General features: G+C 39.5%; 1 protein-coding gene across 1 annotated transcript in view; it reads right to left on the bottom strand.

Moving 5' to 3' along the window:
- The window catches only part of TRAT1 (T cell receptor associated transmembrane adaptor 1), a 49,536-nt gene that overhangs the window by 10,187 nt on the left and 14,003 nt on the right, over positions 1-25,346 (bottom strand). The window contains exons 2-4 of the mRNA XM_055418243.2: positions 16,001-16,111; positions 8,241-8,277; positions 495-556 (exon numbers count right to left, since the gene is read on the bottom strand). Coding sequence (XP_055274218.2) covers positions 495-556; positions 8,241-8,277; positions 16,001-16,111 — 210 coding nt within the window. The remainder of the gene's footprint in view (positions 1-494; positions 557-8,240; positions 8,278-16,000; positions 16,112-25,346) is intronic.

Genomic DNA, 25,346 nt, shown 5'->3' with positions numbered 1-25,346 from the left:
TCTCTTTCCCTGCTTGTCATCAGTGCAGCCCTAGATTCCCTACTTTAAAAGAACCAGTTAAAACAGAGGAAACCAGAGAATCTGTTCTTTGTTCCAAATTATTCACTGTAGATATGCTTTTGTATACAGAGCATAAAGCACTGTTTCCCTGGGCAATCTTCTGTTCTAGAAATAGCTTTATTTCATAGAAATCTGTGTGTGTCAGAATTCATGGTAATTGAGTCTTCCGGTATTCTCACTACAAACTAGATTGAAATAAAGAGAATATAGAAAAACAGGATGTTGATTCACACTGAATGTTGCAATACAACTTACAATATGCAGCTTTGAAAATACATAATAAATGGTATGCTAAATATACTCGAATGGATGGTTACCATTGGAATATTTAAATATGATTGTGACAAAAAATAAGCTACTTCAAATTCTTTGTGGAATTATGTGGGGGTAATTGATTTATAGGTAAATTTAATTTTTGAAAAAATAAAACTTACCTAAGGCCATATTATCTACGTTACCATAAATTGGTGTGTCTTCGAGATCATATTCATCTTCCCTATAAGAAGGAAATAATTTGCCTTGTTAGAATCTACAGAGTTCATATCTAATTTCTCAGCTATTTTCATTATTGGGTAAATTATTGCACATTCTTATCCAGCCTTGACCACCCAAGGTAGATGTGCATGTGAGTCAGTAAATACAAGTGTGCATGCATGTGTTTGTATGAATTTGAAAAGTGTATTCTGGATCTTCTTTTAGTGAATAATAGCAAATACTTATTTAGCATTTACTGTGTGTCAGGAGTTACTTGAAGTGTATTATATATATTCATTCCTTTTATATTTCCCACAATAATTTAACCAGACAGGCACTATAGCATTCCCATCTTATAGATAGGGAACCTGAGACACTGATTGTTTATATAATATGCTGAAGGTCACAGAACCAGGAAATGGCAGAGCTGGGATTAGAACCTAGATTATCTGTGCACTAAACTATACACTGTACTTCCTGTTTGCTTGCCAAGAATATCACTCTGAACAGACCCCTAACACTGTTTACTAAATATTGACAGTGATTAAAAAATAAGAGGCCAGATAAATATTGTAGACTCAGTTTGGCAGATGCAATAAAATAATTGATTACCTATTACATCCAAATACTGTGCTGTTTTACATACGTTATATAAAAAACCCAGGGAAATTCTACAGAAATATTATTTCCCACTTTTCAGATAGATTAACATATTTTCCCTAACCTTATGTGTAATATCAGCAATAAATAGCAAACATGAAAGCTTTTATTTATGCCAGTGCTCATTCAACCCTCAGGACAACCCTACGAGATTCATTTTTCAAAACTCCCCATTCGTGCACATAAGGAATTTGCAAGCTACAGAGGCAAATTGTCAAAAGACACATAGTAACTGACAGTGCTAGGATTGTAATGCAAGTCTGGTCCTAAAGCTCTAAATATTATTTGCTCTTGATGTTTGATTAAATGTCCTTATTGCTTCATCTGAATAATCCTATTAGGATTACAGTAGACAACTACTATTGTCACAGGCAGTGACAATGGCCCTGGTGACCAGCTTTCACAATAGCAGGCTGGCAACAGAAGAACATTTTAGGCAGTGAGTGGCATTTCATAAAATAGCAGCAACTGCTTTAACTTTGAGATTATATATCACCAAGAGCTGGAGGGAATTACATCAAAAGGAAAAACTCTTATCACAGGCATAACACCTATATTAGTCCCAAGCTTCTGAAAGAAGACAGTATACTTAAATATCAAGAGTGTATCCATCCTTAAAAAAAGATCAAATGATACCTGTATGATATTATTTGAAAAGTCCAGTTGCTGGCATGTATTTGCCTTATTTGATAACAAAGAAACTCGTCCATACCCTTTCTGTCTATTGGTAGTTCACTACAGCTTAATATTGGGATACAAAGTTAAGTCCCTGCTAATGGTTTTTCTCTGGCTATGCAGAGAATAAAATAGCAAAGGGTGAGGAATTTTTAATAAGACAATCCATCCATTTTCCCAGCACACATGAATAGCAGATACAACCTGCAAATGATAAATCATGTCCAAAAACTGAACATCATTTCATTCCCTATGAAGAAAATAGGACGTGATTTATAATGCAGTGGCCTGTGTCTGCAGGCAGGTCTCAAATGATTAATCATCGCAAATAATCTATTATAAAGAAGCAGTCTAACCAACAAGTTAATAAGTATATTTTTACTTGGCAATGCCAAATAGCTCCAGTCTATTGCAAATATCCAATAAACTTCAAGCAAAAATGTTTGGCAGTGTTTTATGTTGAAGACATTACTATTTAGAGTAAATTAATAAATATGCCCAGAGGCTAGTGCACCTCTGAGTTTTGGGCCAGATCAGGTTCTCTACTGTTCTCAACATGTCTGAAATGATCCTCTAACCAATTAGCACATTTACTGACACTTCAAATTTTAAAATAATATTGTGATTGTGTTGTTCAGTCACTGAGTCATGCCCAGCTCTTTGTAACCCCATGGACTGCAGCACGCCAGGCTTTCCTCTCCTTCACCACCTCCCGGAGTTTGCTCAAACTCATGTCCATTGAGTCAGTGATCAACCATCTCATCCAACCATCCAACCATCTCATCCTCTTCTGCCCTCTTCTTTTGCCTTCAATCTACATCTTTATGGTTCAGATTTTCCACTTTCACATAAATTTTCTCTAGTCTTTATTTTTAAAGTTCTTATTCATATTTTATCATTTTTATTGTGAAGTCCTTTTAAAGAAAATGCCTCATACTTTATTATTTAAGATTAAATGAGTTCAATTTTTAAAAAATCATTACTTTTGCCTGGGTGACGTTGAACATAAACTCCCAAAGTTTAAATTTCCTGATTTAAAAAACAGAAATATTAAATTATTCCTTATGTTGTTCTTTTCAGTTTCCAAATTCTAAGACATAAATGCGGGTTTCAACATCCAAATAAAAATGAAAACATTTCTGGAAAACTAAATAAAACTATTTTAAGGGTCTGGAAAGTTGAAAGATTGAGGAAAGAGTAAGCTTACGGGTCTGTCAGACATTGGTTTTGATTAAATTTATTTGTTTAATAGATATTTGTTTGAAAGACTTCCCTGGTGGCTCAGATGGTAAAGTGTCTGCCTACAGTGTGGGAGACCCAGGTTCGATTCCTGGATCAGGAAGATCCCCTGGAGAAGGAAATGGCAACCCACTCCAGTACTCTTGCCTGGAAAATCCCATGGACAGAGGATCCTGCTAGGCTACAGTCCATGGGGTCGCAAAGAGTCGAACATGACTGAGTGGCTTCACTTTCTCTGAATAGGCAGATAAAAGTTTGGGCTTTGCCCAGTGTATAAATGTTACTGAAAGCCATGAGAGAGGATCAAATTACTAATGACATGAGTGTAGACAGAGAAGAGGTTCACCAGATGAGCCCTGGGCACTCTGTCATCTATGGTTCAGGAGCCAGCAAAGGAGAAGGAGCTGCAGGTAATTGAGGAGGAAAGCTAAAATGGAGGTGGGCCCCAGAGCCTGGATAAGCAAGTGTCTCAAAACTGGCACTAGTGATGAACCTGCCTGTTGGTGCAGGAGACCTAAGAGACGCGGGTTCAATCCCTGGGTCAGGAAGATACCCTAGAGGAGGGCATGGCAACTCACTCCAGTTTTCTTGCCTGGAGAATCCCATGGACAGAGGAGCCTGGTGGGCTACAGTCCATAGAGTCACAAAGAGTCAGACATGACTAAAGCAACTTAGCTCACACACAAGAAGTAGAGAATGACAATGTGTCATGCTACAGATGGACCACATGTGAGACTAAGGTTTGCCACACATATTTCACTGGGGACCCTGACAAGAGCTGAGTCAGTGGATTATTGAGGACAGAGAATTGAATAGAGTAGGTTCAAGAAAGAAGAGGACAACAAGCCAGCAAATAGGGACAGAATGTACATGGAACTTCCAAGTTTTCCTGTACAGAACAATGAAGAGGTACAGGCACCCTGGTATCAAGAGAGTTTTTCTTTTCTTAAAGATGTAAGATGTTACTGTCTGTTTATATACTGATGGGAATCAGACCAAAGAGACAAAAAAAAAAAAAAAACAATGATGCAGGAGAGAAAAGCGGAAGTTGCTGCAGCAATGTGTTCCTGTGTATACGCTCAATAAATTTTTACTTTGATAGGGACTGTACCACGAGTGTAGGTTTCCTGAACTTGGCATGAGTAAACATCAAAGATAGACACTTGATCCAGGAGAAAAACGTAAACTCTAGCAATTTTTGTATGGCTAGGGTTAGCCAAGAACCTGTAGTGTTTCCTGTGAGGAGAGATGTTAATAGGGTCTCAGAAATATGACATCTATACTAAATTTTTATTTTGATCAGTGTTCAAGTGCTCTTCTAATAATGCCCACTTTTTATTTTAAATAAAGTCAAACACAGAAGCTTGCATTGCCAGTGCTTTGGAGCACTTAAAGGACACTTAAAAAGTGCTTTTTTCTTAAAGATTGAGGGAAGGGAGACTGGAAAGTTCTCCTACTTTGAAGAACTGTAAAGAGATGGGAAAGAAATCTAGAGCAGTGACACAGAGCTACGTGTGCCCCAAAGACAATCAAGAATAAGATTTTTGAAACCTGTAAGCACGTTTTGGGAGATTCTCACAAAGACTTGGGCAATGGACGGGACTTTTTGCATTCACACAGGGTTGGAGTTTGGATTATGGTTACTTGTACATTAAAACAAACAGAAGGCTGGAGAACATGGAGATGTTTTGGTTCCAAATGCAGCAGTGGTCATAGTGAGGGCCTCTTCTATGTATCTACTCGGAAATCTGATGCCAGGGAAGGCTACCCAGGAGTTCCAGTATCATCAGGATGTTCAACCCTGGGAACAGGTAGAGATGACAGCTGAGACTAAAGTCTGTTCCAGAGCAACAGGTCAGTATATTCAGCAAAGAGGGGAAATGAAGCGGGGTCCTCAACCTGCAGAGCTCTAGAAATCCAAGAGATTATTTTAGGTAGAAGAATAACTGAGATGAGATACATTTTGTGATAAAAGCACCTTTCAGTACCATGCAGGAGGAGACCATGCAAAAGTTGCTGGAAATTTGTCCTAAGTCCTTGAGAGAGACTCTGAAAACTGAGGAGCTATAATAAACTTAATGTAAATCTGAACTGCTTTCCTGATTATCTGAACTGCTTTCTTTAATTAAGGGGTAAATATAATCCAAATGAGTGGGTATTTCCTTAGACCTTAATTTAGACCTATAAAGTAGTCAGCTTTTTTTTTTTACCGCCTACTCTCTGTAAGTGTAGTATTATGTTATAATTCACCTTCAGAAATGCTCATTTCCCCAAGATTACAAACCTAGTAATTGCAAGAGTTTGATTAAAATCCAGAACTGTTTGGATCTCAAACCCATGTTATTCTCACTGCATTATCCTCTTAACACAGATCGTAAGACAAGAATTGTGCAGAATTACGTTTAAAGGAAAAATCAGGTTCCCTGGGATAAACACCAGGAAGCGGGTATTTAACTTTCTATTAGATGTAGACACTTTGCTCTCCTTTAAGTGATCATGTTCCTGACTTACTAATGCCAGAAGAGAAGTCTGATCAGAGAGACAAATTTCTTTCCCCTCAGCATAGCTTCCCACCTAAACCAGTGCTGAGAAGGAGCAGGGAGACAGGGCAGCAGGGAACCCAGGGTGGGGGAAGCTTGCCTCCCTTTTACTGGCCTCAAACCATGTAAGGAACTGTGGAAACATCCACGATTCTAGCCCTACCTAAGAAAGATACCTACCTAAGTCCTACCTAAGAAAAGTCAGTACTACCTAGGAAAAGTCAGTCCTACCTAAGAGCCTCTTGATGAAAATCAAAGAGGAGAGTGAAAAAGTTGACTTAAAACCAACATTCAGAAAATTAAGATCATGGCATCCAGTCCCATCACCTCATGGCAAATAGATGGGGAAACAATGGGAACAGTGACAGCCTTTATATTTTTGAGCTTCAAAATCACTGCACATGGTGACTACAGCCATGAAATTAAGACACTTGCTCCTTGGAAGAAAAGTTATGACCAACCTAGACAGCATATTAAAAAGCAGAGACATTACTTTGCCAACCAAGGTCCATCTAGTCAAAGCTATGGTTTTTCCAGTGGTCATGTATGGATGTGAGAATTGGACTATAAAGAGAGCTGAGTGCCGAAAAATTGATGCTTTTGAACTGTGGTGTTGGAGAAGACTCTTGAGAGTCCCTTGGACTGCAAGGGGATCCAATCAGTCTATCCTAAAGGAAATCAGTCCTGCATATTCATTGGAAGGATTGATGCTGAAGCTGAAACTCCAATACTTTGGCCACCTGATGTGAAGAACTTACTCATTGGAGAAGACCCTGATGCTGGGAAAGATTGAAGGCGGGAGAAGAAGGGGACAGAGGATGAGATGTTTGGATGGCATCACCGACTCGATGGACATGAGTCTGAACAAGCTCTGGGAGTTGGTGAGGGCCAGGGAAGCCTGGAGTGCTACAGTCCATGGGCTCGTAAAGAGTCGACATGACTGAGCAACTGAACTGAAAGAAAGATAGTCCTTATTTCCACTTGCTGTTTTAATATTGTCTTAATGGCAGGAGATAGTTCATTTGTTTGTTTGTTTTTTCCCTGAAGCCTCCATGCTCTCCTATAAAGGTGACTTTGGCTTCCAAACTACATAATCAGAGAAATAGACAAGCTGTGAAGTACATACATAAACTTGTGAATTAATAAAATAGCCTCTTTATAGATACAATCTGCATTGTATATTCAAATTCTGCCTAAATGGAGATTTATTACAGTTGATAACAGATTATTAAATCCTTGAGGGAAGGATCTGCATCTTTTCATCTTTGTATCTCTATTGTCTAACAAATGCTTATTTGTTAAATGAATATTTATTGAAGGAATGAATGTTATAAAAAGAACCAGGCTTTTTTTCTGAATTTTTCCTGCAGCCAAGAGCTTGCTTGTTTTGAGATGGGTATTTTACCAATTTTTCTTTCTGATTTCTTATCATCCAAATTCAAAAACCACCAGTCCCTTCTTTGGTAGAATGATTGTATCACATTATTTTCTATAACAATACATCTTAACTACCTTTCAAGTGAAGAGTATAAAATCAATTGTCAGATTAAGTTCTACATGGCTATGTAGGATTCTTTTTGTCACATTTTTTTGTTGTAACTAAATCAGCAAATCACTCTTGATATGAACTAATGACTTAAATTATCTCATGTTGTAACATGAGTGATGTGGACTTTTTTGAGAAAAAATAAAAATAATCATAAAATATAGATTTTCTTTATCGTGTGGGTCTGCTTGTAGCCCAGATCTGAATCTTCCAGAGACATTTCCACGTGGAGAAGAATTTTTTAAAGGATGTTTTAGAGGACAATAAAAAGCTTACAGTGTTACCCTATACCAATGAGAAAGCTCTATGTTTTGAAAGTCATTTTCAACCTTTCAGTTTACCATTTCAAAAAGGTCTTAAAGAATCCTCTAGAAAACTTTCTATATTTAGATTTTTTTTGTCCCAAAAGAGAAATTTCCAATTTAATGACACACTTGGGTCAGAATATACTGTCTAAGAAAAAAAATGAAACTTCTTTAATGTGACATCATAAACCTTCTCTTAAAAAAGTATTATACAAATTTATCTGCAACTTGCTTAATAAATATAAGAGATTAAGTTAAGTTACATCTATAACTGCGTATTATTTAGAGTTATTTATTGGCAATACCCTTAAAATGACACAGCACAAAGCATTTTTGTGTATGTGCATACATATATTAAATTGTATTAGGTATTGCCAGATTTCCTTCCACCTTGAATTCTTAAAAGCCACACAATTCTATATTTAATTATACTACATTCTTACAGTCTGAACTGAATCATAATCTAGGATATCTTCTTCCAAAATTAACGAGGATTCTGTAGATACCAGATTAGTTTCATTTTGTCCTTCATGCAGCTCTCTCATTGACTCAGGGAGAGTAAATAACTAGGGTAGATAATGTTATAACTATTAATCTTCAGATGAAAGTAAAAGTAATTAAAACTCATTTTTTATTTTAACCCAAGTGAAACATTCCTAAGTCAAACCTATAAAGCAATATAACACTAGTTACTTTCCGTATTATTTGGGAATCATAATCCATGACTTATTTTCTACATACCTGGGAAAGTAGTCATCGGAGTATGTGCATATTTTTTCTGAAAGATATTCAAAATAGACAAATTAAGAGAAAATTTGACATATGTTAAACCTTTTAGAGCATGTTCTGAGAGGAGCTTAGTCTCAATGTCAGTTAACATCTTTAATCAAGCCACTTAACTATCACTTAGGGGTAAAGACATTCATTCTCTCATTTGGGCCAATCACGTTCTCGCTCGTTAATCTGGAATGCAAACAGTACAGCTTGGAAACAACACAGAGCTCAAGCGAGTGGCCACTTTATGCAGGGGAAACACCAAGCTGAGACCAGGGAACCCTATGCCTGCCTTTTCTGTGGTTCCAGTCTGTTGTGGGGCACAGCTGTACTTTTCTGCCTTCAGGTTCCACAAAACACCTCTGCTTCTTACTGACAAATTGTCCTCTTTGCCCTTGCAGATTTGAATAGGCTTTTCTTCCTTATCAAAGTCCCTAGAAGATACTTCTATTTACTTATCTAATTTTGGAGTACTCGTTAGCTTTTCTTGGCGTGTGACAATCAGATAAAAATTATCTGATCATCAATAAAATTTATTTGAACTGGATAGATATATATAGTGTGATATTTATTATAATTTGATTGCATGTTATTAATCTGGCATTAAATAAAAATCAAAATCTTGCAAAGGCTATCATATGAAAGTGAAGCCCAGTATTATCTATCTGACAGTGACTCAGAGACAACTGTGTGTTGGTAATAAACTATCAAACGTTTCCAAATAATTGAACAAGTCACCAAACAACTACAAAAATTATTTTTAGATTTATGTATAACAAAGTTATTATCCAGAGAAGTCATTAAATGTTAGAAAAATATTATTCAATAATGCTTCAAATTATTAAAATCACCATATTGGAGGGTAAAATAGACATGCCACATGTCAATATATTTGGAAGAATTCTGTTAAGGACCAAATGTGGGAATTTTTTGCAAATCACAAACATCAAGCAGCTATGAGACCAGAAGTGGTGAACATAACCTATTTGGGATCTGTCACAAATATGCTTCTTTAGCCCACAGTAAATGTCTTACCATGGACTGCATCTGAAAGATGTAGCTGTTTTCAACTACCTTCAGATTAGTCTTGTGAATATGAATGTAACATAGATGCTGGGAGAAGCCTAGAGAAGTCTATTTCTCCACAGTACCCGCAAATTAATGGAAGCCCAACAAAATGAGAAAGCTTGAGAAAATATAAATCAGTTCAATAAGCATAGGAATAAAAATTAGTTAATATAGACGAGAAAATTGTTAACTGGAAGATATAAAGTATGTATTGATTTCTTTTTATATGAAGTACATGTTTGTACTCAGGTCATTATTATTCAAATTTGTCTGAAATTAAAATGCATACATAAGAATTTAGTCAAACTGTAGCTTGATGTATTCAGGGTTAGGAATCAGAACTGGATTTGGGTACCAGCTCTTCAATGTATTTCACTGCAGACGAACAAGCAAATCATTGTAGAACTCATTCTTGGTGTATCAGTGGGGTTAATAATGCCTATATCATGGAGTAGATGTGGGAGATAAATGAAGTAATTTATATAAAAACATTTTAGAAAATGACAAAGTTGGTTATCAATATTATACATTCTAAGTCCACAACCGGTAACAAGCCATATTTAATTGTGCTAACTTGAATTTGGGAAGTTTTCAGATTAAATGGATTAGCTGAAAAGTCGCTGATAGAATATAATTTAAATGCTATTTTGAAGACTTATAAATAAATCTTGATTTGAGATGAAATCTTTTGGGAAGAAGATTGTCATCAACTGAGTAGTAAATTCAAAGAAAAGATTAAAACTAAACAAAAATAGTGACAGTACTTAAATAGAATAAGAAAAAGAAATAGGTGTGGAGTAAAATGTTTCTCCAAACTGATTAGTACTTCTTAAGGATGATGTGGGTTTTCCAACTGGAGGTGCTTAGAGTATAAATGATGGGGCCTGGAAAATATACTGCTGTAATATGTAGCAGGACAGCTCTCTAGAAGAAAAATGTAATTCAGTGTATTAGCATCAGAGAAAAGCAAAACAAAGATTTAGACCAAAAAGTTTTGTGTGAAAAAGGAAAGAGAAAGGGAACTAAAACAAAGTGAAGAAGAGAATAAGTAATGGGTAAAGGACTTTGTACATCAGAACGAATCATACTGAAGAAGCACCCTGAAAGGAAACATTAAAAGTTCAAGGTCACCATATCACACTACTCTTAAAATTTAAATGTATAATCTGAAGCGAGACCATCAGTATTTAAGTCCTTTTAGTCTTACAATGCTTATCATAAGAAGTGTGATAGAATATGATCTCTTTAAATAGGGGTACTACAATCAAAGGTTTAGAGGTTACAGCAAAGGAAAAAGATCAGTAAATTCAGACTCCCGAAAAGAGCTTGACCTGTCATGAGTGCTTATAGGTTTATTTAAAAATAAATGACATGATTTACAGGGTCAATGCATGTTATAGGATGCTCGGGGCTGGCATGCGGGGATGACCCAGAGGGAGGATAAAGGGAGGAGGGAGGTGGGAGGGGGGTTCAGGAGGGGGAACTTATGTAAACCCGGGGCAAATTCATATCAATGTATGGCAAAACCAACCAATATAATATTGTAAAATAATTTGCCTCCAATAAAAAATAAATTAATTACATAAAAAAAATGACATGATTTAAAAGCTACTTAAACATTTCAGTTATATTTAATAAAACACAGTTTTTATTTTATTATAAAGCAGGTATGTTTGCAAGACTCAGTTTGAGAAAAGCTGGGTGAGTTTTCATAATCCTATCCTGTGATGCAGATATAGATGCTGTGGTCAGGTTCATGGCTGAAAGGGTCCAAGCTGACATTTGCTTTTGTTTTCCCCTTTATGGTGTTCACCCTTCCATGTATAATAGAGAACAATAAGAAACAAGAGTACGTGGCTTAAATTCCATAATACAAATTTTATGATACGTCTTTAGTGTGAAATATGTGCCGTAATTTTCTAGCAAATAGGAGATACACTGATAGGACTTTGATGTATGAGCAAACCATACAGTTGTTTATCCTTCTCAAAACAGAGAATAAAGGTTAAAGAATATTTTTTTAGGCTTAAAGGAAGAAAAAGTGGATGCATTCCTATTAGAAAGAGAAATAAATGTGATCCTCCTAAAGAACATATTTGGACAAAGAATCACATAAAAATGAAAGATTTACTTGGGGGGAAGGGAGAACTCCATTTCAAAGCTTCTACGGAGCCCTGCCTGCTACAGAAAACATCAAGGAGAGGCTTATCTTGTCTATCTGATTGAATGTGTAGATACTGCATTGTTGCTGGAATAGAGATTTTCTTTTGCAAGCTATTTAATACAACCAGAAAAACTTATTCACTAACTGTTCGCCAAGGTGGAGTCATATCTTGCAAGTTTCTTAGCTGCAAAGAATAGCACAAAGATGTAGAAATAAAAGTTACATGAGGCCAGATGTAGGAGCATTGTGTACGCAGACCAAGGGACAAGAAAGCTGGCTAAACAGGATAGAATCTCTGGTAGTCTGTCTGTGCAGGAGAAACAAGTCAGGGGAGAGTCCTCAGGCTGACTGCCAAGGAATCACACAGTGTGCAGGACTAACCCCAAATCCACTTGGAATCTCTGGATAAGAAAGAAAGATAGTGAAGCTCATGTGAAATAGAAAGGATGGTTCAGTACAGTTCAGTTCAGTCACTCAATTGTGTCTGACTCTCCGCGACCCCATGAATCACAGCACGCCAGGCCTCCCTGTCCATCACCAACTCCCGGAATTCACTCAAACTCATGTCCACAGAGTTGGTGATGCCGTCCAGCCATCTCATTCTCGGTCGTCCCCTTCTCCTCCCGCCCCCAACATTTCCCAGCATCAGAGTCTTTTCCAGAGAGTATCATTAGTAATATCGCAGTGGTTGGGAACGGGCTACAGAAAGAAAAGGGGGAGATGGGATAAGAACATCCACAAACACTGTTCCAAGGTTAATCTTAGATTTGCACACAGGTAAAGTGCAAGACCCAGGGTAATGCGCTCCTCCTAAAGAGCGAAGATCAAGCAAAGTCAAAACAAAAAAAAAATCTTTTGTTTTTCCTGGATCTATGAGCTCAGGGGTGAGCCTATCCATGACTCAACCCAAGCCCTGGTGGAAGAGGGTGGTACCATAACTTCTAGCAGATTGCAGGTCTAAGGGATTGTGGAGCGGGTGTGGGAGAAAGTGTGTATCTAAGAATGGGAAGGTGCACATAATGGTGTGAGGTAACACCCATGTGTAAACTTGACCCTGTGCTGAAACTTGGGACTCCCCTTCTGAAAACCTCATCCTGCCTGGAGTAGTCAGACAGTCTGGACCCGGCTCAGACCTCAGGAGGGTGCAGAGTCCCTGGCTGGAAGCAACGGGGCACTACCGCATGAGGAGCCTGAGCATCAGGGGCCTGTGGCAGGATTGGGGAACTCTGGCGTGGCTCCACTCCCCTCTCTCTAGGTGTCTGTTTCTCCCCATCCCCGGGGTCTCTCTTTCTCACCATCCTCAGAAAGCGAGATACAGGGTCTGCAGCAGGGCGGCCCACTGGGCTCCTACATCTGCAAGGCATAAAATCACCATGACGGAATTGGTGTTGCTACAGAAGAGGGACACATTCCAGAAGTCTTTAGCTCTTAACTGCTCAAATAAATTAATTTGAGGCAGGTCGATATTTAGACGTAATTCTAAGAAGCCTACAGAAAATTCTCTAAATGAACCTGTATGTGATTTGAACAAACTGTTATCACTAAAACTCAGGTTATTGTACAGACATGTTAAATAAGAGATAGGGCAGGAATTGGGATGAAAGCTGGAGAGTTTGGGGACAGTGGGAGGGGTGATGAAGCCAGAGAAACTAATGTTCACTGAACAGAGGAATGGATAAAGGGGATGTGGTACACATATGCAATGGACTATTACTCAGTCAAAAAAAAGGAATGAAATTCCGTCATTTGTAGAGATGTAGGTGGATCTAGTCTGTCATTCAGAATGAAGTAAGTCAGAAAGAGAAAAATATCATAGTAACATGTAATGTGGAAACTACAAAAACGGTACAGAAGAACCTATTTGTAGGGCAGGAATAGATACGCAGATAGAATGGATTTGTGAGCACAGGAGGGAAAGGAGAGGGTAGGAGGAACTGACAGAGGGGCATCGACACATATGCACTACCTTGTGTAACACAGATAGATAGTGGGAAGCTGCTTACAGCACAGGGAGCTCAGCTCAGCACTCTGTGTTGAACTGGAGGGATGGAAGGTCCAAAGGGAGGGGATATATGTACACAGATAAATGATTCTCACTCAGCTGGTAAAGAATCTGCCTGCAATGAGGGAGACCTGGCTTTGATCCCTGGATCGGGAAGATCCCCTGGAGGAGGGCATGGCCACCCACTCCAGTATTCTTGCCTGGGGGATACCTGTGGACAGACAAGCCTGGCGGGCTACAATCCATGAGGGTGCAAAGAGTCGGACACGATTGAGCGACTAAGCACAGCACAGCACATAGCCAATTCACTTCATTGCACAGCAGAAACCAACACAACATTGTAAAGCAACTATACCCAAATAAAACACGGGGTAACATGAAGCCATAGTAAAACTTCAGCAAACATTTGTGGAAGGAAGGACCAGAGCCACAGAACGGCGGCATGGGCTGTGCCTTGTGCAGGACACACCTGCTAAATCCCCAGCCCTGTGCTAAGGTGACTACATACTTCTCACAGAACCCCATGGTCTAGGTAGTATTTCCTACACTTTGGAGATAAAAAACTTGAAACTCTGAAGTTACATTACTCCAACAAGATCTCTCAGGTGAATAGTAGCAGAGTTCTAAAACAGGTCACCTTGATTTCAAAAGTCATGATTTTAAAAAAAATTGAGGGAACCAAAATTGATTTTTTAAAGTACATTAATGTAATTTACAATCTGTTTTTCTTTTTTTAAGTGTTCTTTCCAACTCTGTTGATTTTAGGCAAGAGTCATTTATAGCATGCCTGAGGTGGTAAGTGTCTGTGAAATTATGAGAGGGGAAAATATCTTTTAAAAAAAGCTGCTTTTTTTTTTTTAAAAGTTTAGGCAACTGTCTTTTAACTGTGGCCAACTAATCATAAACAACTCCCCCAAAAAGTCTGTATGGTGGGAAAATGGTATGAATATGGATTAATAAATTACAACGCACAATGAACTGGAAAACCTACTCACACCATGTTGTAACAGACTGCTGCTGCTGCTAAGTCGCTTCAGTCGTGTCCGACTCTGTGCAACCCCATAGATGGCAGCCGACCAGGCTCCGCCGTCCCTGGGATTCTCCAGGCAAGAACCCTGGAGTGGGTTGCCATTTCCTTCTCCAATGTGTGAAAGTGAAAAGTGAAAGTGAAGTCACTCAGTCGTGTCCGACTAGTAGCAACCCCATGGACTGCAGCCTACCAGGCTCCTCTGTCCATGCGATTTTCTAGGCAAGAGTACTGGAGTGGCTTGCCATTGCCTTCTCCGAGCACAGCCAAATAATTTGGGGCAGCAGTAATAAGTCAGTAAAATTAGACCAGTCCTGATCTCATCATGTTCATGAAAAGTGACTCTACACACTAATATTCACCACAATTCAAGGCAGTCACAGGGTTGAAATAAGGGACTACATAGGTTGAAAGTGGGTTCCAGTGGTAGAGAACCTGCCTGCCAATACAGGAGACTCCCTGGAAACTGACCATGGTTCCAAATTAGCTTCATGTACTTTTTCTTGAACACGTGTGTTTAACTCAACTTTGTTACTGCTACTGTTAAGTCTCTTCAGTTGTGTCCAACTCTGTGCGACCCCATAGACAGCAGCCGATGAGGCTCTCCTGTCCCTGGGATTCTCCAGGCAAGAACACTGGAGTGGGTTGCCAGCTCCCTCTCCAATGCATGAAAGTGAAAAGTGAAAGTGAAGTCGCTCAGTCGTGTCTGACTCCCAGCGACCTCATGGACTGCAGCCTACCAGGCTCCTCCGCCCATGGAATTTTCCAGGCAAGAGTACTGGAGTGGGGTACCATTGCCTTCTCCGCAATTTTGTTAACTTTGCTTTATTTATTTTCATCTGTTTAAAGAAACTGTATTTATATTTTCTGTTTATCACTTAAATGTCCCACTTCCAAGAATTTTTTTGTTCTAGAATATTAACAGCACTTAGAAATAGTTGAACTTTCATTCCTCCATCCACCCATCCTTGTATTCAACATACAAACCTACGTTGAGTGCCTACTGTGTGCAAATACTGTGCCATGTACTGGGCATCACCTTAATTCAATCATGGCACAAGAGGGTGAAAGCCACATGGTTAAAACTTCTGACCAGTTTATTAAAAAGAGAAGCTATCGGTGACTGACCCTGAGAGTGTTTGATAACAAGCCTGTAGTTCAATCTATCGCTTTTCCATTCCCTTCTGATCCTCCAACCAAGCCTGCTGCACTTTAGAGGCCCTGAATAATACTGAGACGCTTGAGTAGACTTGAGTGGAACCTTAAAGAGCTAAAATTGGGACTCTGTTAACATTTCTAACATGAATACATGCTTAAGAAAACCCTCAGGGTGAAAAAATATCAAGTAGATTTTTCTATAGATAAAAACATATGAATAACATTTCATGAAGTTATCTTATTCTATAGGTTTTCCAGTGACTCCTCCATTTAGGCAGGTATCATATGGCTATTTCTCAATGTCTTACCTTGTCGCTGCTTTTCCACACAGTGGAAAATGTTGAAGATCAGCGATATAGTCAGAGCTAAGCCCAAGAAGGCTAGAATTGCCCAGACAGAAAAGTGGCATTCAGGGTTTCCTGTAAACAAAAGCAAACACATGCTTAGTAATACTAGCTTACTCATTTTTTTGGAACTGGGTATTCCCCAAATCAAAACCACCATATTTATTCAGAACGAAGGACAAATCCGTCAAGAAATAAGCTAGCATTTGTTAGTCTAGCTACTAAAGATTCGGTTCTAAATCAAGAACTTCAAATTATGCAGAATCATAGTTGGCTACACTTATCCCCTTTTTGTAATCCTCTGTGGATAGTCATATGTGCTTTCATTACTGTGGAGAATCACTTATTACCTTCTATTAATCCCAGTACTACAGGATGCTGTGTGTTGGGATAAAAGCAATAATACTGGAATCAGAGTAACCAGTTTTGTCAAGACTAGTCATAAGGAGTTTTCTCATACTATTTGGAGCCCCAAGAAGAGATAATGGTGGGTTGATTATGGTTCTCCTTCCCCTCTGTGAAGGTTTGTCTTTGTTCCTGAGCTATAAAGGGGGTTTTGTGAGATACTGTCCATCAGCTGCCCTGGGTTATTTATGCCAATCTTGACACATAGATGAGTGACTACTAAGATAATTATCCTAATTACAAATATATTCAGTTCAGTTCAGTTCAGTTCAGTCGCTCAGTCGTGTCCGACTCTCCGCGACCCCATGAATCACAGCACGCCAGGCCTCCCTGTCCATCACCAACTCCCGGAGTACACTCAAACTCATGTCCACAGAGTCGGTGATGCCATCCAGCCATCTCATTCTCCGTCGTCCCCTTCTCCTCCCGCCCCCAACCTTTCCCAGCATCAGAGTCTTTTCCAGTGAGTCAGCTCGTCTCATGAGGTGGCCAAAGTATTGGAGTTTCAGCTTTAGCATCAGTCCCTCCAATAAACATCCAGGATTGATCTCCTTTAGAATGGACTGGTTGGATCTCCCTGCAGTATAAGGGACTCTCAAGAGTCTTCTCCAACACCACAGTTCAAAAGCATCGATTCTTCGGCGATCAGCTTTCTTCACAGTCCAACTCTCACATCCATACATGACCACGGGAAAAACCATTGCCTTGACTAGACGGACCTTGGTCGGCAAAGTAATGTCTCTGCTTTTTAATATACTATCAAGGTTGGTCATAACTTTCCTTCCAAGGAGCAAGCGTCTTTTAATTTCATGGCTGCAATCAGCATCTGCAGTGATTTTGGAGCCCAAAAAAACAAAGTCTGACACTGTTTCCACTGTTTTTCCATCTATTTCCCATGAATTGATGGGACCAGATGCCATGATCTTTGTTTTCTGAATGTTGAGCTTCAAGCCAACCTTTTCACTCTCCTCTTTCACTTTCATCAAGAGGCTTTTGAGTTCCTCTTCACTTTCTGCCATAAGGGTAGTGTCATCTGCATATCTGAGGTTATTGATATTTCTCCCAGCAATCTTGATTCCAGCTTGTGCTTCTTCCAGCCCAGCGTTCCTCATGATGTACTCTGCATATAAGTTAAATAAGCAAGGTGACAATATACAACCTTGACGTACACCTTTTCCTATTTGGAACCAGTCTGTTGTTCCATGACCGGTTCTAACTGTTGCTTCCTGACCTGCATACAGGTTTCTCAAGAGGCAGGTCAGGTGGTCTGGGATTCCCATCTCTTTCAGAATGTTCCACAGTTTATTGTGATCCACACAGTCAAAGGCTTTGGCATAGTCAATGAAGCAGAAATAGATGTTTTTCTGAAACTCTCTTGCTTTCTCCATGATCCAGCGGATGTTGGCAATTTGATCTCTGGTGCCTCTGCCTTTTCTAAAACCTGCTTGAACATCTGGGAGTTCACGGTTTACATACTGCTGAAGCCTGGCTTGGAGAATTTTGAGCATGACTTTACTAGCGTGTGAGATGAGTGCAATTGTGCGGTAGTTTGAGCATTCTTTGGCATTGCCTTTCTTTGGGATTGGAATGAAGACTGACCTTTTCCAGTCCTGTGGCCACTGCTGAGTTTTCCAAATCTGCTGGCATATTGAGTGCAGCACTTTCACAGCATCATCTTTCAAGACTTGAAATAGCTCAACTGGAATTCCATCACCTCCACTAGCTTTGTTCGTCGTGATGCTTTCTAAGGCCCACTTGACTTCACATTCCAAGATATCTGGCTCTAGGTCAGTGATCACATTATCGTGACTATCTTGGTCGTGAAGATCTTTTTTGTACAGTTCTTCTGTGTATTCCTGCCACCTCTTCTTAATATCTTCTGCTTCTGTTAGGTCCATACCATTTCTGTCCTTTATCGAGCCCATCTTTGCATGAAAAGTTCCCTTGGAATCTCTAATTTTCTTGAAGAGGTGCGGCCGTGAGGAGCTACCCCACACCTGAGGCCAGGGCCGGCGGCCGAGAGGAGCTACCCCACGTCCAACAGGCGGTGGCTGCGCGGGCGCAGGAGGGCCGAGAGGAGCTACTCCGCGTTCAAGGTCAGGAGGGGTGGCCTTGAGGAGATACCCCTCGTCCAAGGTAAGGTACAGCGGCTGCACTTTGCTGGAGCGGCTGTGAAGAGATTTTCCACGACCAAGGTAAGAGAAACCCAAATAAGACGGTAGGTATTGCTAGGGGGCACCAGAGGGCAGACAAACTGAAATCATAATCACAGGAAACTAGCTGATCTAATCACATGGACCACAGCCGAATGTGGTCCCCTGGAGAAGGGAATGGCAAACCACTTCAGTATACTTGCCTTGAGAACCCCATGAACAGTAACAAAGGGCAAAATGATAGGATACTGAATGAGGAATTCCCCAGGTCGGTAGGTGCTCAGTATGCTACTGGAGCTCAGTGGAGAAATAACTATAGAAGGAATAAAGGGATGGAGCAAAAGCAAAACCAATACCCAGTTGTGGTTGTGACCAATGATAGAAACAAGGTCCGGTGCTGTAAAGAGCAATATTGCATAGGAACCTGGAATGTTAGGTCCATGAATCAAGGCAAATTGGAAGTGGTCAAACAGGAGATGGCAAGAGTGAACGTCGACATTCTAGGAATCAGTGAATTAAAATGGACTGGAATGGGTGAATTTAACTCGGATGACCATTATATCTACTACTGTGGGCAGGAATCCCTTAGAAGAAATGGAGTAGCCATCATGGTCAACAAAAGAGTCCGAAATGCAGTACTTGGATGCAATCTTAAAAATGACAGGATGATTTCTGTTCGTTTCCAAGGCAAACCATTCAATATTACAGTAATCCAGGCCTATGCCCCAACCAGTACTGCTGAAGAAGCCGAAGTTAATCGGTTCTATGAAGACCTACAAGACCTTTTAGAACTAACACCCAAAAAAGATGTCCTTTTCATTCTAGGGGACTGGAATGCAGTAGTAGGAAGTCAAGAAACACCTGGAGTAACTGGCAAATTTGGCCTTGGAGCACGGAATGAAGCAGGGCAAAGGCTAATAGAGTTTTGTCAAGAGAATGCACTGGTCATAGCAAACACCCTCTTCCAACAACACAAGAGAAGACTCTACACATGGACATCACCAGATGGTCAACACCGAAATCAGATTGATTATATTCTTTGCAGCCAAAGATGGAGAAGCTGTATACAGTTAGCGAAAACAAGACCAGGAGCTGACTGTGGCTCAGATCATGAACTCCTTATTGTGAAGTTCAGACTTAAATTGAAGAAAGTAGGGAAAACCACTAGACCATTCAGATATAACCTCAATCAAATCCCTTATGATTATGCAGTGGAAGTAAGAAATAGATTTAAGGGACTAGATCTGATTGATAGAGTGCCTGATGAACTCTGGACGGAGGTTCGTGACATTGTACAGGAGACAGGGACCAAGACCATCCCCACGGAAAAGAAATGCAAAAGAGCGAAATGGCTGTCTGAGGAGGCCTTACAAATAGCTGTAAAAAGAAGAGAGGCGAAAAGCAAAGGAGAAAAGGAAAGATATAAGCATCTGAATGCAGAGTTCCAAAGAATAGCAAGGAGAGATAAGAAAGCCTTCCTCAGTGATCAATGCAAAGAAATAGAGGAAAACAACAAATATATTATAAAATATAAATGAGATATATTTACATACATGTATAAAATTCAAATAATTATCTTAGTAGTCATATGCCCATGTGAATGCTGACCCCAGAAAAATAGCATGTGATTCTATAATACTGCATATTTATGTATTCACTCAGTATCAATTAGACATTTCTTCGTGCCAGGAACTATCCCCTATATTATGGAATCAAAGGTAAAGAAAACAGAATCTTTGTCCTCAAGGAACTCTGTTTAGTTGGGGACATGATTGTGTAAACACATAATTAGAAATGCAGTGTGAAAAAACAATTGCAATAGAGATTATGTTCCTTCATAGTCCCCACTCTCTTTCTCTCTGGGACTCCCTAGAACATTTTAAGCCCTTTCAGAGAAATCCAAATACCACGATGATAAACACAATAAACAGTTGAGGCAAAAACTTAATAGGAGGAAAATTAGGTCTACGCCCTTAACCTACCTTTAAACCACCAAATTAAGACTCCCAAGCACAAAAGTCCTTTGTGTTGCTCTATTTCACTTATTTTTTGTTTCTCAGATTTGACATTTGAATTGTTTAATTTCCTTTAAATTATTGACCTTGCAATGGTTGTTGAAATGCCTTCTGTGTATTTGAGTTGCTTTATTTATTCATCAGAATCATTTATTTTTAAATGAGCATAGTTAGGCATGCTGCTGCTGCTGCTGCTGCTAAGTCGCTTCAGTCATGTCCGACTCTGTGCAACCCCATAGACGTCAGCCCACCATGCTCCTCCATCCAAAGGATGCTCCAGGCAAGAACACTGGAGTGGTTTGCCATTTCCTTCTCCAATGCACGCATACGTGCTAAGTTGCTTCAGTCGTGTCCAATTCTGTGCGACCCCATGGACAGCAGCCCACCAGGCTCCTCTGTCCATGGGATTCTCCAGGTAAGAATACTGGAGTAGGTTGCCATTTCCTTCTCTAATAGCTAAGCATAGAGGTGATTAAAAATATAAAATATATATTTCTGATATAGATGTACATATACATATAATTTGCATATCACTTATTCATCTATACATTGCTTTTGTTTGAACTAGTCTGTGGGTCTTTTAGCACACCAGAAACTCTGTCTACTAATGTCTGTTATCTCTTTAATTTTGTATTATGTAATTAGATGCTCAAAATATTACAAGTCTCACAAAAGAGGGCCATTTCTGTCTTCTGTTCTGCTGTGCCAGACATATAGTACCTATAGGATTTATGAAATCTTTTCAAGAATTGATAAATAGGAAAAGTTAACTGATAATGGTAGTGAAATGTGTGGTTTCATTTTCATTGTGGGAATTTTTATATTTCATAAAGTATAAGAAAACTGAGGAGACTTCTGCAATAGTTTGATAGACTTAGTCTTCTGCAAATTAATTTGGTTAAAAACACTGAGATTTGGAGGGGCCTAATTTATTCATCATGCACATAATCCCACAAATATTTATGAATTCTATAACATAAGAAATTATCTTAAATATATTAGAAATTCTAGTTATTTCATGATACTGCATATATTTTTAGAAGTATTTGATTTTTATGTCTAATTGTTTAAAAAAAAACAGGCGCTTATTGAGTTCAAATTTTTAAAACTCTGACTATCAAAATATAGAATAACATTCAAGGCCCTCTATTTAAAAATAATGGAGAAGGAAACAACAACCCACAACCCACTCCAATATTCTTGCCTGGGAAATCTCATCAACAGGGAAGGCTGGCAGGCTACAATCCAGGAGGTCACAAAGAGTTGGACACGACTAAGCAAATGAACAGCTTTAAAACATAAATAGTGAGTTTCCAAGGTGGCATTAGTTGTAAAGAACCTGCCCGCCAATGAAGGAGATATAAGGTATGGGTTTGATCCCTGGGTCAGGAAGATCCCCTGGAGTAGTAAATGGCAACCCACTCCAGGATTCTTGCCTGGAAAATTCCAAGGATAGAGGAACCTGGTGGGCTACTGTCCATGGGGTTGCAAATAGTCAGACATGACTGAGCATACATGCATGCAGGACACTAATATTATTCTTAATAGCCTTTAAAAACCTACCAGTGTGTTTGGCAGATTTTTACCATGTTAGTATGTTACTTTTAGTGGTTACATAAAATTTCGTAGTGTTGCAGTAAAATAAATTACATACTCGATTCTCTAAGACAGACATTCTGATTTTTTAAAAACACTTTTCTTTTATAAACAATAATGAAAGAAACTCTATTGGATGGACATTTTCCACGTATGCGGGCTTATCTGCAGAAAGGTTCCTGGCATTAGAATTGCTGGGTTAAAGCAAATTTTTTTAAGGCAAACTTTCAGAGCTTGATTGTTCCCCACCTCCTTTTGATGACAACCCCTTTCAGGTGGTTGATTTAACTGTAATGAACGATGGAACCAGCAAGCTCTCTCACTTGCCAGATGGCTCTCAGTTTCTTTCTTTGCTGTCACAACGTGTCTGTGTGTGTGCTGAGTTGTGTCCGACTCTTTGCAACCCCATAGCCCACCAGGCTCCTCTGTCCATCGGACTTCTCAGGCAAGAATACTGGAGTGGGTTGCCATCTTCCCAACCCGGGATTGAAACCATGTTTCCTGCATTGGCAGGTGGATTCTTCACCACTGTACCACCTAGGAAGCCCATGCTTTAATTACCACTGTCACAATACAGGGTTATTAACTTCTGATTTCTGTTATTAAAATAATGATTAAACTACTGAGTTTTATTATAAAAGATTTTTCTTCCTTTCTTTTCTTTGTCCCTTTAGGACCACAGTCTAGATACAGTCTGGATTCTTCCACATTTTAAAACAATTTGAGTTCACACAGTCTTTTCTATTGCGGTATGTCACAACTATCATTTTAGGGTGTTCACTCAACCAAATGTAGACTCTCATCATCACCTTCTACACTCACTGTGTCTGGTGACACTTAAATAAATGAACTTTAATTGCTACAAAAAAGCCAGACTTATACAATCATCCATGTTCAAAGTTAAAAACAATTAGTAAACTCAGATAAGCAAAAAAAAGGATAAAAATCTACTATAATCCTACTATCAGGAGACAGTCACTGTGAACACTTTGGTTCATGCCCTTTCAAACTTATTTTCTGTGTAGAAGCTGTTTTGGTCCTGAGGCATATGATTTAATTATCCTGACTATACTGTTATCTGCTTCCCCTTGATAATTATACAGCATGCTTCTTTCCCTATAAGCTAAATATTCCTTCTGGAGAAGACAATGGCAAGCCACTCTAGTACTCTTGCCTAGAAAATCCCATGGACGGAGGAGCCTGGTGGGCTGCAGTCCGTGGGGTCGCTAAAGGTCAGACACGACTGAGCGACTTCACTTTCACTTTTCACTTTCACACATTGGAGAAGGAAATGGCAACCCACTCCAGTGTTCTTGCCTGGAGAATCCCAGGGTCAGGGGAGCCTGGTGGGCTTCGTCTATGGGGTTGCACAGAGTCGGACACGACTGAGGTGACTTAGCAGCAAATATTCCTTCATTTCTTTTAGCTGCCCTATATTCCATTGTATGGATTTCCCATAATTTAATCAATCCCTTATTTTTAGACATTTAAATTGCTTCTAATTTTTAGTTATGTAAGAGATTTTGTGATGATTATCTTTAACCAAAACTAAAAAGAAATGCAAAAGAGCGAAATGGCTGTCTGAGGAGGCCTTACAAATAGCTGTGAAAAGAAGAGAGGCAAAAAGCAAAGGAGAAAAGGAAAGATATAAGCATCTGAATGCAGAGTTCCAAAGAATAGCAAGGAGAGATAAGAAAGACTTCCTCAGTGATCAATGCAAAGAAATAGAGAAAAACAACAGAATAGGAAAAACAAGAGACCTCTTCAAGAAAATTAGAGATTCCAAGGGAACATTTCATGCAAAGATGGGCTCGATAAAGGACAGAAATGGTATGGACCTAACAGAAGCAGAAGATATTAAGAAGAGGTGGCAGGAATACACAGAAGAACTGTACAAAAAAGATCTTCATGACCAAGATAGTCACGATAATGTGATCACTGACCTACAGCCAGACATCTTGGAATGTGAAGTCAAGTGGGCCTTAGAAAGCATCACGACGAACAAAGCTAGTGGAGGTGATGGAATTCCAGTTGAGCTATTTCAAGTCTTGAAAGATGATGCTGTGAAAGTGCTGCACTCAATATGCCAGCAGATTTGGAAAACTCAGCAGTGGCCACAGGACTGGAAGAGGTCAGTCTTCATTCCAATCCCAAAGAAAGGCAATGCCAAAGAATGCTCAAACTACCGCACAATTGCATTCATCTCATATGCTAGTAAAGTCATGCTCAAAATTCTCCAAGCCAGGCTTCAGCAGTATGTAAACCGTGAACTCCCAGATGTTCAAGCAGGTTTTAGAAAAGGCAGAGGCACCAGAGATCAAATTGCCAACATTCGCTGGATCATGGAGAAAGCAAGAGAGTTTCAGAAAAACATCTATTTCTGCTTCATTGACTATGCCAAAGCGTTTGACTGTGTCGATCACAATAAACTGTGGAACATTCTGAAAGAGATGGGAATCCCAGACCACCTGACCTGCCTCTTGAGAAACCTGTATGCAGGTCAGGAAGCAACAGTTAGAACTGGACATGGAATAACAGACTGGTTCCAAATAGGAAAAGATATATTGTCACCTTGCTTATTTAACTTATATGCAGAGTACATCATGAGGAACGCTGGGCTGGAGGAAGCACAAGCTGGAATCAAGATTGCTGGGAGAAATATCAATAACCTCAGATATGCAGATGACACCACCCTTATGGCAGAAAGTGAAGAGGAACTCAAAGGCCTCTTGATGAAAGTGAAAGAGGAGAGTGAAAAGTTTGGCTTGAAGCTCAACATTCAGAAAACAAAGATCATGGCATCTGGTCCCATCACTTCATGGGAAATAGATGGAAAAACAGTGGAAACAGTGTCAGACTTTATTTTTGGGGGCTCCAAAATCACTGCAGATGCTGATTGCAGCCATGAAATTAAAAGACGCTTGCTCCTTGGAAGGAAAGTTATGACCAACCTTGATAGTATATTAAAAAGCAGAGACATTACTTTGCCAACCAAGGTCCATCTAGTCAAGGCAATGGTTTTTCCCGTGGTCATGTATGGATGTGAGAGTTGGACTGTGAAGAAGGCTGATCGCCGAAGAATCGATGCTTTTGAACTGTGGTGTTGGAGAAGACTCTTGAGAGTCCCTTATACTGCAAGGA

This window comes from Moschus berezovskii, chromosome 1 (genome assembly GCF_049115385.1).
Source record: "Moschus berezovskii isolate FMDL1 chromosome 1, NW_MosBer_1.0, whole genome shotgun sequence".
NCBI classification, from domain to species: domain Eukaryota; kingdom Metazoa; phylum Chordata; class Mammalia; order Artiodactyla; family Moschidae; genus Moschus; species Moschus berezovskii.
Note: the sequence above shows the minus strand (reverse complement) of the source record. Positions and strands in the feature narration are given on the sequence as shown.